The sequence below is a fragment of the Sus scrofa genome, chromosome 9 (assembly GCF_000003025.6).
Source record: "Sus scrofa isolate TJ Tabasco breed Duroc chromosome 9, Sscrofa11.1, whole genome shotgun sequence".
NCBI lineage: Eukaryota > Metazoa > Chordata > Mammalia > Artiodactyla > Suidae > Sus > Sus scrofa.
In genome coordinates, this window is record NC_010451.4 from 88,278,967 (window position 1) to 88,292,248 (window position 13,282).

General features: G+C 48.1%; 1 protein-coding gene and 1 long non-coding RNA gene across 2 annotated transcripts; one reads left to right on the forward strand and one right to left on the reverse strand.

The window, feature by feature from the left end:
* LOC110262240 lies at window positions 635-1,645 on the forward strand. Its single transcript, XR_002347055.1, has 3 exons — window positions 635-726; window positions 1,038-1,162; window positions 1,546-1,645. It is a non-coding gene; the product is annotated as an uncharacterized LOC110262240 (long non-coding RNA).
* Window positions 7,945-11,165, reverse strand: TWIST1 (twist family bHLH transcription factor 1). The gene is made up of 2 exons (XM_003130192.5): window positions 10,399-11,165; window positions 7,945-9,864 (listed from the first exon to the last, which is right to left on the reverse strand). Exon 1 carries the CDS (start codon window positions 11,047-11,049, stop codon window positions 10,441-10,443), a length of 609 nt encoding a protein of 202 aa, XP_003130240.2. The 5' UTR covers window positions 11,050-11,165; the 3' UTR covers window positions 7,945-9,864; window positions 10,399-10,440.

Below are 13,282 nucleotides of genomic sequence, written 5' to 3' on the forward strand. Positions count from 1 at the left end.
GGACCCGCCTTTAGCTTCAGATTGACAAACGTCTTTAGCGAGTTCTCTGCTCTGCGGGCCTCAGGGGTCCCTTAAAATTGCGCTAGAGTCCGCTGGGTCTGACCCGCCCCCCTCCCGCCCCCCCCCCCCCTGCAGCGGCGCACATTTTAGCTTTTCAGTTTCCCGGTGGCGCTCACAGTAATTGAGTCGAGAGAGTTATTTTTCCTGGCCTCACCTCACGGTCCTGAGACTGCAGGGAGCTTTCGAAAAGACATCGCCTCCTACCCCCGACGCCCCGGCAGCTTCTGAGCGCCGCCCAGGCCTCCGCCCGGCGGGAAACAAAATTGTGATTCTCATTCTCGCGGCCCCGGCCAGAGGCTGAGGCCGGAGGGTGAAACCACCAGGGGTCCCAACGGAGGGTTTATTCCCGCCCTGCTTCACGTTTGGGTCAAATCGCATTAACACCAAACCACCAACGGGGCGGGAGCAGGTGGTTAATTGCATAAAATAGAGTTAACTGCAAGAGACTACAGGAGGGTAACTTGGTTTCCCTCTGTAGCTTTGTCATCACCAAAAGAAGTTCCCTCCCTCCACTCAGTTGGAAGGCGGGGAAAGGTTATCAGCTGCTCCAGAAGAAGGCTTGTGCCCTCTGTCAGTTTAGAGCCAGCGGCAGGCAGGGGCGGTGGGCACGCGGGCTCCCATCCGCGCGGCTATTGGAAGCAGGTTTCCCTCACCCCTGCCAGGAAGGTAAGAGCTTTGGCATTTGGAAGTGTCAGAAAGGAGCCTTTTGCCATAAATCATCCTGAAAAGCATTCAAATCAGACAAGCGTCTAGAGACCCTTTAGACACTCCACCCCCAAAATCCTAGATCAAAGTGCAATTCCTGTTACCATAAACACCTATTATAAGCAAAATCCTGCTTATCTGGAGGATGCTAAAACTGAGGGGGGGGGGAGTAAGGGGCCTTTATCGCTGTAAATCCCCCCCTCCCTCTCCACCCCGCGAACAAAATTCACAAACTCTTTTCTTAACATTGTCAACTGCTTTCTTGGAAACAGCCAACCACAGCGCTTCTCAACTCGCCCAATACGCGTTTCTGGAGTCCTCTGAACAGCTGGCGGGAACGTTTAGCACGCGGGACTGGACATTCGCTTTCGCTTGTTTTTCCAACCAGCAGAAGCAGGTGCGAGAAAGTCCGGAGCTTGGGAGGTGGGAGGCAGAGGAAAGAAAATCCACTTTGTGCTAGTTTAGAGGACAGCAACCGCTCCTTAACGTATTACACGAACGCTGCAAACCTGAGTGCAAAAGCACCATTGCCCAAAACTTAACAAAAAACTCTGAACAGAAAATACCCGCCCGAAGTAATTTCTGCTCTCGCCGAACTACCCGGGCTGTGTTACATTTGCACCATAACACGTGGCAAGTTTCCGAGATCTCTCAAGAGGGAGGGTCAGAGGGACAAGAACACTAAGAGGAGACCTGAAGGGGCGATGTCTCCGATTCTGAGAGAGCAATTTTCTCGCTCAGAAGTGAAAAGACCCTAACTTTTCCCCACCACTTCTTTAGACAATCCGAAGTCAACCGATTGTATTGAAATCTAAAGTCTGGAGCACCAACGGCCCGGCCTGACGTCTACTGCTGAAGCTGGGGGATGGGGTGGGATGGAGTGGAGTGGGGTGGGGGGGGTGGGATGGAGTGGAGTGGGATGGGGTGGGTGGGGATGGGGAGGACCGGGCACTAGAGACCTCCCGGCACAAACAGTCCCTGCTGGGAGACGCGCCTAGCGCGCGGATTCCACGAGAGGGGGGTGAATGCACCCTGCTGGAGAGGAGCGGACTCCTAGGTTGAGAATACTTGACACACGTCTTTTATTCCTCACATCCCATTTCTTACGGGTGATTTATGAACAAACCTCTTTGATCAGGATCGGTTTTATCTGTCCACTGCTACAGATGACAGACGCGGCTGCTAAAATGCCTCGTCCTGGCTGCCTGAAAGGTTGCTTCCCACACCCCCTCCCCAATGCTGTGGCTTTTTTTCTGGCGATCCCCACCCCCTGCCTCTTCACTCCCCTCCCAGATCTCCAGCCCCATTTGCTCTGTTAGCTGCGGTGCCTCCGGATGTTTTAAGTCAACAGAAAAGCTCGGGGAGGGTCAGTTGGGAGCCACGCAGGCCGATTGGGGGTGCGCCATCCTCTTGGTACCACAAGTGTTGGGGTCCTAAAGACTCCAGCGGGAGACGAGGAGAACTCACTCGCAAAGTGCGGGGACCGCCTTCTGATGGGAGATGGTGAAGCCTTGGCCATCACGTCCGGGGGGCCTGGCTTTGCTAAAAAAAAAAAAAAAAAAAGGGACCAAAAAGGGACCAAAGCCGGGTTGCAGAGGGTAGCTTATGTCCACAGTTATCTAAGGGCCGGGACACATCAGAACTACCCCTTTGGCTTAATTGGGAAGGAAAGGAGGCGGCAGAAGAGGGGGAGAGGGGATCATGTTACGGAGCCTCTTGGTCCCTAATAGGTAAAGGAAAAGCAGAGTCTCAGAAGCGGTTATTAATAGATTTTTTGTGTGTGTGTGCGTGGTAGTAGTATTTCATTAAAACCATATCCTGGAACAAAGAGTGGCTCTTTCATGTTTCTTTGCTTTGTTATTACTCTGACAGGAGTTCTAAAAACAGGATTTTCCAAATCAAAGGCTCCCAGGAGTCGTCTCCCCCCTCTTCCCAGCCCCCCTCTCCTTCACCAAACTGCTCTTGGTATCATTATCCCCTGTACGGATTCTTATACTCTTGATTTAGCGGGAGGACATTTAATAGCTGACTGGATTAAATATTGCAGACTCCAGCCTGGGCCATTTGAAAATCCGGGTCGTGGACTGTGCCTAACTTCAGAGAGGGAAAACTGATCTATGAGATGTGTTTTAAGTTTCACTCAGTTGGGGCCTAGAGAAAAGGAAGAGGAAGAAGGATTCTCTGCTCCAGGTCTCTTTTATATGTTACAAAGTTAGAAGTTTTAAAAGGTGTGTGTATTGACGGGAGGCGGGTAACAAGAGGAGTCACAGAGGAATGAGGAGAGAGGCAACCTTAGTAAGAGGCTAACAGAAATTTCCTTCTTCCATGATGTGAAAAAGGGCTTCCTAAGAACATTTTAAAGAATGCTGCTCTGGAAGGTAGTGTTCTGCCCCAAGAATAGAACACTGATTTAGGAGTGCAGCAGCAGATATCTCTGATTGTCATTGTCCTTGCTAAACTTGCAGTGGAGATGGTCTGTGTTTGCTGTGTGCTTTCCACAATAGTAACAATTCTTTGATGGGTGCAAAGTTTCAGGAACAAAAGAGGAAAAGAAATGTAGACTGTTTTGACCAATACTATGTTTAGAAATGGAGGTTTGGAAGCCTCAGAGGAAAGCTTTACATAGCAGAGTCAGGGAGTTGGGGTCCTACCCAACATTCCTCTAGGCTGGGCAAATCCAGAGGGGTAGGATCTCAGAGTTTTGTTCAGGGCACTGCGGGTACTATCACCAGTTAGGTTATGCACCCAAAGGTAATAAATCAAGGTTAAATTCCTCCAGGAATGGCTAGATGGGTATTTATATTAAATGCTATAGAGAGAAAAGATATGTCTGTTTATCTGGTCTTATACATTTAAAAAACTGTCAACCCTTAAACCTAATGTAATCACTTTGAATACATTTCCATTCCGACCACACGTTCAGAAATCCAAAAAGGAATAAGATAAAATCAGACAATAAATTTAGATTTAATACTGTGGAAAAAATACTGCAACTTTTAAATTTTGTTTAAAGAAGAAAGCTGTATGGGTGGCTATATAGTAACTGTAAGCCAGGTGAGATGTCAGTTTAACAGACTTAGGAATCCTGCTGTGTTTAAATGAAGAGTCACGTAGTAATTCATTTAACATTAAACCCTAAAGTTATTGTTGACAAATATTTAAAATCTTAATATGGGTGGACAGACCCAAGCCTGTGCCACATGATAATACAATAATATGAACCTCTATGAACATCTCTCTTAAATACAGAGAAGGGAATTAGACTGTTCCACAACCAGGCAACTGCTAATTCATTTTAATTTTGTTTATAAACCGAACTTCCTTCTTGTATGTAGGGAGGGAAAAGTCCTGTACAAGCCATTTGAAAAATCCTTCTCAACAAAAGCCATGATTTAACTTGGTAAAATCCATACCCCCACGGGCAGCAGGGGTCCCCAGACCTCTGGATCTCACCCCAGGAGGGAAGGATCACCACTCATCTTTCAGCCCATCCCAGCATCTTGGAAGTTTAGGGTCTGTCAGGCCTGGCATTCCTTTGCTCTTCTTATCACTCTCTACCCCTTCAAAAAGGCAATTGATTAGTTTCAGCTTTTCCAAACCGAGATCCGATATGTTTCTCAGGATCAAACGTCTTTGAGAAACCCAAAGAGTAACATGGGGGGATGGGTAAGGTGAAGAAAGAAAATGCAGGCTGGAAAGAAATTTGCCCTCCACTCAAACCATCTGCACCCAAGGCACCTAGGGGAGTGGGTGGGGTGGGGTGCTGGCCAGGCGATTGGCTTGTGTCTTCTCCTGGAAGACACACTTAATTTAAGATGTGCCTTCCCTGTCCAGAAGCAAATATTTAAAGGAGAAAATAGATATCTAGAGAAGGAGGTTGATGATTTATGCCTGGATTTTCCCTCCAAGCAGTTGCCTCCCTTGTATTTACAGGCGTGGCCCCATTTGCGAGTTGTACATCTGTTCTCTTCACGTGACATTTAGTAAAAGCCCTAACATCTGGGCAAGATAAACTTCCTTCAGGTACCTCCTTAACTCTTCACTTGTCACACTCGCGTCACCCCTGGGGCGTCCCTTTCCCCCTCTCCGCCTGCCTCAGTGGTGGGATCTGTGTGGCACTTAGTTCCAGCCCCTTTGCCTGGAGCCCCCAATCCCTGGGGCCTCCAAGCTCACCCCCCAGCGCCAGTCTTTATCAGGGCTAGTTTCTTTGCCAGACCCCCATTCTTACGTCTCCGCTTCTGGCTCCAATGTTCAGGTAAGTGAAGGCACCATCTTGAAACCAAGGAGAAAAGTGGTATTTCCTTCGATTCCGGTTTCAGACCAAAAACAAAACAAAGAAACCTGCCGAATAAGCAGTGGCTAAACTCGAACTTTAGAGTCGTCTCATACACACCCGTATACACCTCAGTGAAATGAAAAAAAAGGCGCAGCTGATTTTGATGATTGTCTTTTCATTGAGCATTCGGGCTCTCTGGAAAATGTTTAGAGAAAATTAATTTCACTCGCTCGCAATCTCCCCTCCCCCAAGAAGGCTGCCTTCTGGGTTTTTAGAACTGATTTTCTTTTCCTAATCTGGAATTGTGTTCCTCTGGCTTTAGCCTAAATCGCCTGCATAAGTACGAAGACACATCCATAAACTTGAGGGGAAAAAAAATAGAAAAGAAAATAGTCCACGTAAACAAGGAAGACGACAGTGCCGAAGCCCTCGCTGCAGAAAACCCCAAACAATCTCATTGCCGGGCGCCCACGAAATCTCGGCTATAATTGAGTGTTTTCTTTGAGGTTTTCTGACCATGTGCTTTTTACCATGGTTACTGTGACTCTGATATGAGAAGCTGGATATTCATTATGACCCCATCCCATCCTTTCCCCAAGGCCTATCTCCGTTGCCCTTATAAAGGGGAATATAAAAAGAGAACTTTTGTACCAGTGATTTTAACCTGCCCCACCTTCCAGTGACCTGCCACATGCTCCTTCTTACTTTATAGACATCTGGGAATTCCACACATGCCTTAAACTCCAATTACACACCTTCTTCAAAGGACACGTGCTTTGATTTGCTAAGAATATTAAGTGGACTCACATCCTGGGGTCTTGAGACAAAAGCGAATGGGATATGTATCTCATGCCCCGTTTACTGGGTCTATCTTTTGCTGCGCGGCAAGGATAATTGATAATCCTGTTGGCATTTTCGAGAGCTCTGGGAAAGTGTCTGGGAAATAATGTGATGACCTGTTTTCAGAAAGTATGAGGAAACCTATTTCTCCTTCCACTTTGCCAGTGCACTTTCCTTCCACTTTTGCCGGCGCTGGGGGTGGAGCACGCTTTACAACACACCAGTAGAAAGTTCTAGAAAAGTGGCCCCCAGGGACCCCTTTTCCAACCCGTTTGTCGCTAATGCGAACCTGTCTCTGGAAGTAGAAGCTTAGGCCTTTGCCTGAATCTCTTGCTGCTGCTCCCTTTGCAACCGCTGACACTAGGAGCCGCCTACTCTGAGCAGCGGCCCGACGTGGGGCTGGGGGCGTCCACGCTATCCCAGGAGGCCGCGGACATTGTCACTCTCCCCACCGTGAGGCCCGCCCGCCACCCACGCAGGGGAGTCCGGGCCGCGCCCCCTCCCGCGCTCGCCGCAGGTGAGACTCCCGCTGCCCACAGAGTTCTGTTTGGGTTTCCGTGGCGTTTGTTCCCCGCAGGTTTGTTTGTTTTTCTTCAAATTACAGATGCAGGGAAAACCGCCTGACATCATGAGAGCGGCACAAACGCTCACTTTGAAGGATTCCTGGGCAGGACTTCAAGTGAAATCATATGCCTGAGAAGAACTTGATACCGGTCTAGAGAAAATAACCAGTTCTGAGTTTGCCAAACCGTGGAATGTGCAAAATGCTCGACTTTTTTGCAAGAGGCCAAGTGTCCCTTAAAAAGCTCCATTATGAATATGAGCCTGAGGACCCGAAGGAGCAAGAAGCTTTGTGTCGGTTGTGGAGTGTGGGAAAAAAAGTACACACATTGTGTGAGTTTCTGCTATTTAACGTCATTTTATTAATACGTTCCACTTTGGGGAGGGTATCTGCAACTGTGCATGAATTCTCATCTGTGCATGTTGCTTGTTAGTGTGTGCTCAAAGAGGATAAATGTGTGTAATGGGAACAAAAATTTACTGCTTTCTTATGACTGAAGTCTATCAACCCAAGAAAAGAAAAGCAAGATTAAAAAATTATATGTACAGTTAAGGAAACCTTCTTAGTCAGTTGATTAGAAGTCACCCTAAACAATTAATACAGTATTTCCCTTCAATGAATACATTCTGGCTAAAGGATAAAGACTCCTGGATCCAGTCACCATATTAAATTCTCACTTCTGAAACAAGAGGTAATTCACTCTAAATGTCCTTTAAATAAGAATAGGTAGTAAAAATAAAATGAATATAGGAAATACTGATAGAAAGAAACACAGGTGGCTTCATTTCTATTCTGAAAAAGAATTAGCATTGTTTTGTGGGGTGGGAGAATTTGGAAACACAGAGATAGTCTGCAAGCTGAAAATTGTATTCTAATAATTAACATTTCCCACCATGAATTCTTCTCATTCAAAGTAAAGCTTTTCACCACCCTTCTTTCATCGTTTATTTACCTGAAAATCTTGGGGGAAATATTACCTTCAGTTTAGTATTAAGTATTACTCAACATAAATGTGACATTTGTTTTTCTGCAAAGTCTTTTCTCTTATGAGCAAAGGAGAGAGAACAAAACACCAAATGAAAAAAAGAAAAAAAAAAGATGAAAATGGAAGGCTACCTTTTTTGAAACTTCTACTTTCTATAGCATCAGAGATTAAGATAGAAATTACCTTCTCAGCAAGGATGGTCAGCTCCATTCTGATGTACGTCAAGACATCTGAAATATCAAATAGCCAGACCAAGCTAGTGAACAAGGAGATTCCTCCATGAACAATTTAGAAAATGGAGGTGGTTCAATGATACACTCAAAAGAAAGAGTTAACGTTTTGATGCTCCCCTTATCCTTCCAGGGCACCCTCTTTACATTTCTCTTCTACACACACACACACACACACACACACACACACACACACACCCCACACACATATATATCCACACATAATCAGTTTCCAATCTCTTTATTTTGTAAGACTATCGAAAGAAATCTAGAAAATTATTTCCCCAAGCTTTCACTAATCTTTAATATACATAAATTCCACAGGCTTCTTACTGTAAAACATGGTCTAAAATACTCACAATAATAAATTTACAATATGTCATGTCAGCATTCTATGATGATGTGTGGAGAGGGAAAAAAAAACAAAAACCCTTCAGGCAATGTAATAACCTCAACCTGAACTAGGCAAATCTGTTTGGATTCTTACACTTATTTGCCATAGTGATTGTTTGATTTAGGCAGCAAAATTATTTTCCAGTTTGAAAGGATCTCTAATTATACTTCAATGCAGTAAACTGGATTTAAAAGTTAAGAACTAAGTGAGACAAACTACCTATTTCTACCGTTATTCACTATAAAAGGCAGCATTTTTCTAGCCCAGAAATTACCAGAATGAACTTAAAAAAAAAAAATCAACCATCATTTGTCCCTGTTAATGTTTTGCTTTACTGCATCAGATTTTGTATACATTTAAGTAATTAGGGAAAATTTCTGAGTACTTTTGGATAAAATATATTTGCTAATGAACTGAACAAAATGAACAGCTATAGCATTTAAAATTGTAACTGTTCCAGTAGTTACCGAAGATACTGAGATTTCAGGTTCTTTGTTGTTCTTAACTCCATAGCTGTATGTTTTTTACATATAAAGAATTCTTCCCAAATGGACATCAACATGGGAAAATAGGCTTAACTTTGGCTTTTCTTTTCAGCAAATTTGAAATCAAATGTCATCCTCATTCATAAAAGAAGAGTTAAGTGAATTACTTCACAAATGGAAGTCTGAATTAAACTTTATTTTCTATACATTTGTATTCATTTATGTGTATGTATAGATTGGTAATTTTGATAACACTTTATGCACCCTTTCACTGAAATAAACCTATTATGTAAAAATCCTCATAAAGAGTAGAGGGCATGACAAAAAAGCACAGTTACAAGAGAAATAGTGCTGGCTTGCAGTGCTTATTTGCATTTAACTGTTTTAAAGCTGCCATCTCAAAATGTAAGAGGGATACATTAAGGTTTTGCTGTCTGGAGACCTGATAAGAGATGAAGGGGAGATGCTAAGCCCATTGAGCACGAAACAGGAATAATGATAAAGCTGTTTTTCTAAATAACTTGCCTGTACCTGTCAGCAGGCACTTTGAGTTTTTCACTGCTTTGTTTGTTTTACTGCCCCATCACCCTCCTGGGTGTCTCCAGAGTTAAACAAGCAGGTATTTACCTCCAACTTAATCCTTTAAAAATATAGACCAAACTCTAAGGTTCTTAAAATTTTCAATCATATTTATTTATTGCAGAAAAATAATATACAAAGATATTTACAAAACAATCATAAAAATATGAATGCATTTAGACACCGGATCTATTTGCATTTTACCATGGGTCATCAATAAATAAATAGAATGTTGTTTTTTGTATTTTAAGTTTTTTTTTCCTTCAGAGGAAAATCGAAAAAAGGAATTGACTGACTGTGATTTTGCAAGTCAGTTTGATTCCGTATTTTTATTTCTAAAGGTGTTCTTAAAATTCCTCTGTTACCATTTTAAAATGGAGAAAGTCCATAATGATGCCTTTCCTTTCAGTGGCTGATTGGCACGACCTCTTGAGAATGCATGCATGAGAAAATAAAAATAAAAACATTCTTCGTCAAATTAAAAAAAAAAAAAAGAACATAGACAACTGTTCAAACTTCTATCAGAATGTAGAGGTGTGAGGATGGTGCCGCTGCCCGTCTGGGAATCACTGTCCACGGGCCTGTCTCGCTTTCTCTTTTAAAAGTGCGCCCCACGCCCTGTTTCTTTGAATTTGGGTTCTGCTCTTCTAATTTCCAAGAAAATCTTTGGCATATATATTTATTTTTAGTTATCCAGCTCCAGAGTCTCTAGACTGTCCATTTTCTCCTTCTCTGGAAACAATGACATCTGCAAAAACCCAGAGGGAGGAAAGTTGGTTATTGTTTAGGTCTCTGTGGCTGTTTTCTAAGACTAGTGAGCACTGTTCTTATCACCACCACGGAGAAATTACGCTGAACAACCTGGAAGGATTTCAGCCCAAGGGCAAGAGGAAGTGGGTGGGCGGAAAAGAAGGAGGAGGTGGAATTTGGAAACATTTGTTTTAAGGAGAAGGAAAACTTAAAGCCAAAAGAAAGGGAGGCGCTGGCAAGACTCTCCTTACCAATGACCCTCGACTCTTTCTCAGTCTTGCCTCCTGTCTGTCACGAACACTCATCACGCACACGCACACGGTTCTCAAGGGCGCATCCCTCTCTCCCTAGAGGGGACTGAGCTGTCTTCCAGGGACGCTCCGGGGATGAGGTGGCGGTGCCAGGTTGGGTGGGAAAGTAGAGAAGGGAGTGGGACACAAGCAGGAAGGCTAGGTGGACGGGGAGCCACGGCCTGACCGTCAGTGGGTCTGCCACCTGAGCCGACAAGGGGCGCAGAGACGCTGGTCCTTACCTAGGTCTCCGGCCCTGCCGAGGGAGTGGGGAGCTCCGCCTGCTAGTGGGACGCGGACATGGACCAGGCCCCCTCCATCCTCCACACCGAGAAGGCGTAGCTGAGCCGCTCGTGGGCCACATAGCTGCAACTGGCCATCTTGGAGTCCAGCTCGTCACTCTGTAGGACCTGGTAGAGGAAGTCGATGTACCTGGCCGCCAACTTGAGGGTCTGGATCTTGCTCAGCTTGTCTGAGGGCAGCGTGGGGATGATCTTCCTCAGTGCGGCGAACGCCTCATTCAGCGACTGTGTGCGCTGGCGCTCCCGCACGTTGGCCATGACCCGCTGTGTCTGCAGCTCCTCGTAGGACTGCGGACTCCCGCCGCCGCTGCTGCTACCGCCTCCTCCCGCGCCGCCGCCGCCGCCGCCGCAGCCCGCAGACTTCTTGCCGCGCTTGCCTTGGGCCGGGCTGCCAGGCTCCTCGCCGCCTCCGACGCCCCCGCCCGCGGCCCCGCCGGGCCCCGAGCTGCCCCCCGCGCTGCGCCGGCTGCTGCGCCGCTTGCGCCCCCCGCGCTTGCCGCTTGGCGGCTGCTGCCGGTCCGGCTCCTCCTCGCTGTTGCTCAGGCTGTCGTCGGCCGGCGAGACTGGCGAGCTGGACACGTCCTGCATCATCTCTCGGGCGGCAAGGCGCGGCCTCGCAGGCCCGGGGCAGAGCGGCGGCCCGGGGAAGAGGAGGAAAGTGGGACGCCTCAGCCCGCCAGCTTCCCCCGCTCGCGGCGCCGGCCCGGGCGATGCGGCCCGCGGAGGAGGGAGCGGGAGGAGGGACGAGGAGAATCTCCGCTGGGAGGGCGCGCGGGGGAGGCGGGGAGGGAGGCGGGAGGGGGAGTGGACGGTGTGGATGGCCCCGAGGTCCAAAAAGAAGGCGCCCAACGGCCGCACGCACACCCCACTCGGCCTTCTGGAAACGCTGCCTGTGCCGGCGAGCCCGCGAGGTGTCTGGGAGTTGGGCGAAAGCTGCAGACTTGGAGGCTCTTATACCTCCGTGCAGGCGGAAAGTTGGGGGCAGCAGTGTCATTGGCCTGACGTGTGGAGGAGGGACTTTTCGAAGTTTTATAGGAAAGTTTCCGCTTTCCAGCCCCCCTTCTCCGTCCCCACCCCCCCCTTCCTGGGGTCTAACAATTCGTCCTCCCAAACCATTCAAAAACGACCTGGCCCAGGCGGCCGGCCCCTCTGCCCGCCTCCTTGCTGCCCTCCCCCTTCCCTCCCTGCTGCCCTACGCCCGCGGGGCGCGGGGCTATTTCCTTCCGCGCCGGAGCCCGCGGCCGCGCCCCCGCACCGAAGCGCAGCCCGGGGAAGCGGCGGGAGGGGACTGTCCCCACTGCGGTGTCGGTCTCTCCCGGAGTGACTGTGACAGCAGCGGCGGCGACAGCTTCTACGCAGTGGGTTAAGTTTCAGCTTGCCCCACTACCCTCTAGGTCCGTGGGGCGGGTTTGAGATTGCTGGGGCGGGGGAAATGGCAAGAAAACTGGCAAAGGCATAGCCCAGTGTATAGTCAGGTAGACGGGCTCCTGGAGTCACCAGGGCCAAACCACCGTGGCTGGCCTGGAGATCTTGGGCGTTTCTGAAGACGTGGCTGCGCTGGGGACTGCAGATCTGCGTCCGGGCCTGTTCTCTCATCCTTCCTGGAGAAGCATCTGGGCCTTTCTTTTCCCTTCACAGTAACCCAATCTAACTTTTCCCAACGCCCAAAGGTCTGCTTCTCCGAAGGTGCTAGAAAGAGGCAGAAGTTCATTCTCCCGCGGAAATCAGGCCTGTCCTTGGAGAAGGTAGCAGGGCCGGAGGGGGGCAGCGCAGCGTCTTTGCCCGAGGCCCTGATTGCCTGAGCTGCTAGCCCATGGTGGAGTACCCTGTGGTCATTTCATCCCCACCCTACTTCCACATAAGGCCCTGCATTGTGACCTCTAAAGATCGGCTTTGAGAGAGATGGGGGTTCAGTAATTCCTGGACACGCGGGTTTGACGGCTGCAAGAGCCCCCTTCCCCACCCCTCACTCCTAGGAGGTACAGTGAGAAATTAGGTTTCGGGCGCCTCAAACGCATTACGATTATTTAGACATTTTTACATTTTAAGCGTCTCTATCTAATAAGTAACAACAAAGAGCCTCGAAGAGGGTGTTAATGCAGATTCTGGCAAGTCTGAAGCAACAAAAGTCGGTGAGCTGGAAAGGAAGGGAAGCTGCTGCCATGGAAGAGAAACCCATCTTTGCAGTGCTAGACTTTTTTTCTTTTTTCTTTTCTTTTTTTTCGAACGAATTGGGATGGAATAACCGTTTCATGTCATTCATTTGACTTCTGCAAAGCAAACCAGAGGTCAAAAGCAGTAGGGGATTTTTCGGGGCAGATTTGGGGGTGCAGAAGTTGTCTGCCTTGCGCTGGGCTACCCTGCACAGGCCCAGGTCCCCTCACTCTTTACACGGGCTGGACTCTCGGCCGCGAATTAACTCAGCGATGCCTCACTTTCTGGGCCAGACCGAGGGTCGTGATCCACTGTGTTCTGAAGAGGAGGCGGGAGACCAGACGACGCGCGGGCAGGCCACGTGGCTGTGCCCTGCTGAGTCTCTCAGCTTCAGAAACCCAGGGTGTGGGGCGCCTGGGGCCGGCTGAAGGGCTCAGCCTTCCGGGGAAAGCGAGGGCCAGAAAAATCCCTTCTGCGAACAAGGCTAAGCTTTAATGGGAGGAGCGACTCGCACAGTTTGCCTATCACTAGTTGTACAAAGCTATATAGACAATGACCACAGCGTGCCAACGTGCCTGTTTCTCAAGTCGCTGCCATATTTTAAAATGAAAGCCAGTCTGAAAATCGGATTCTCCTTGACTTCAACTTAATAGTTTACAGGCAGGTCTTC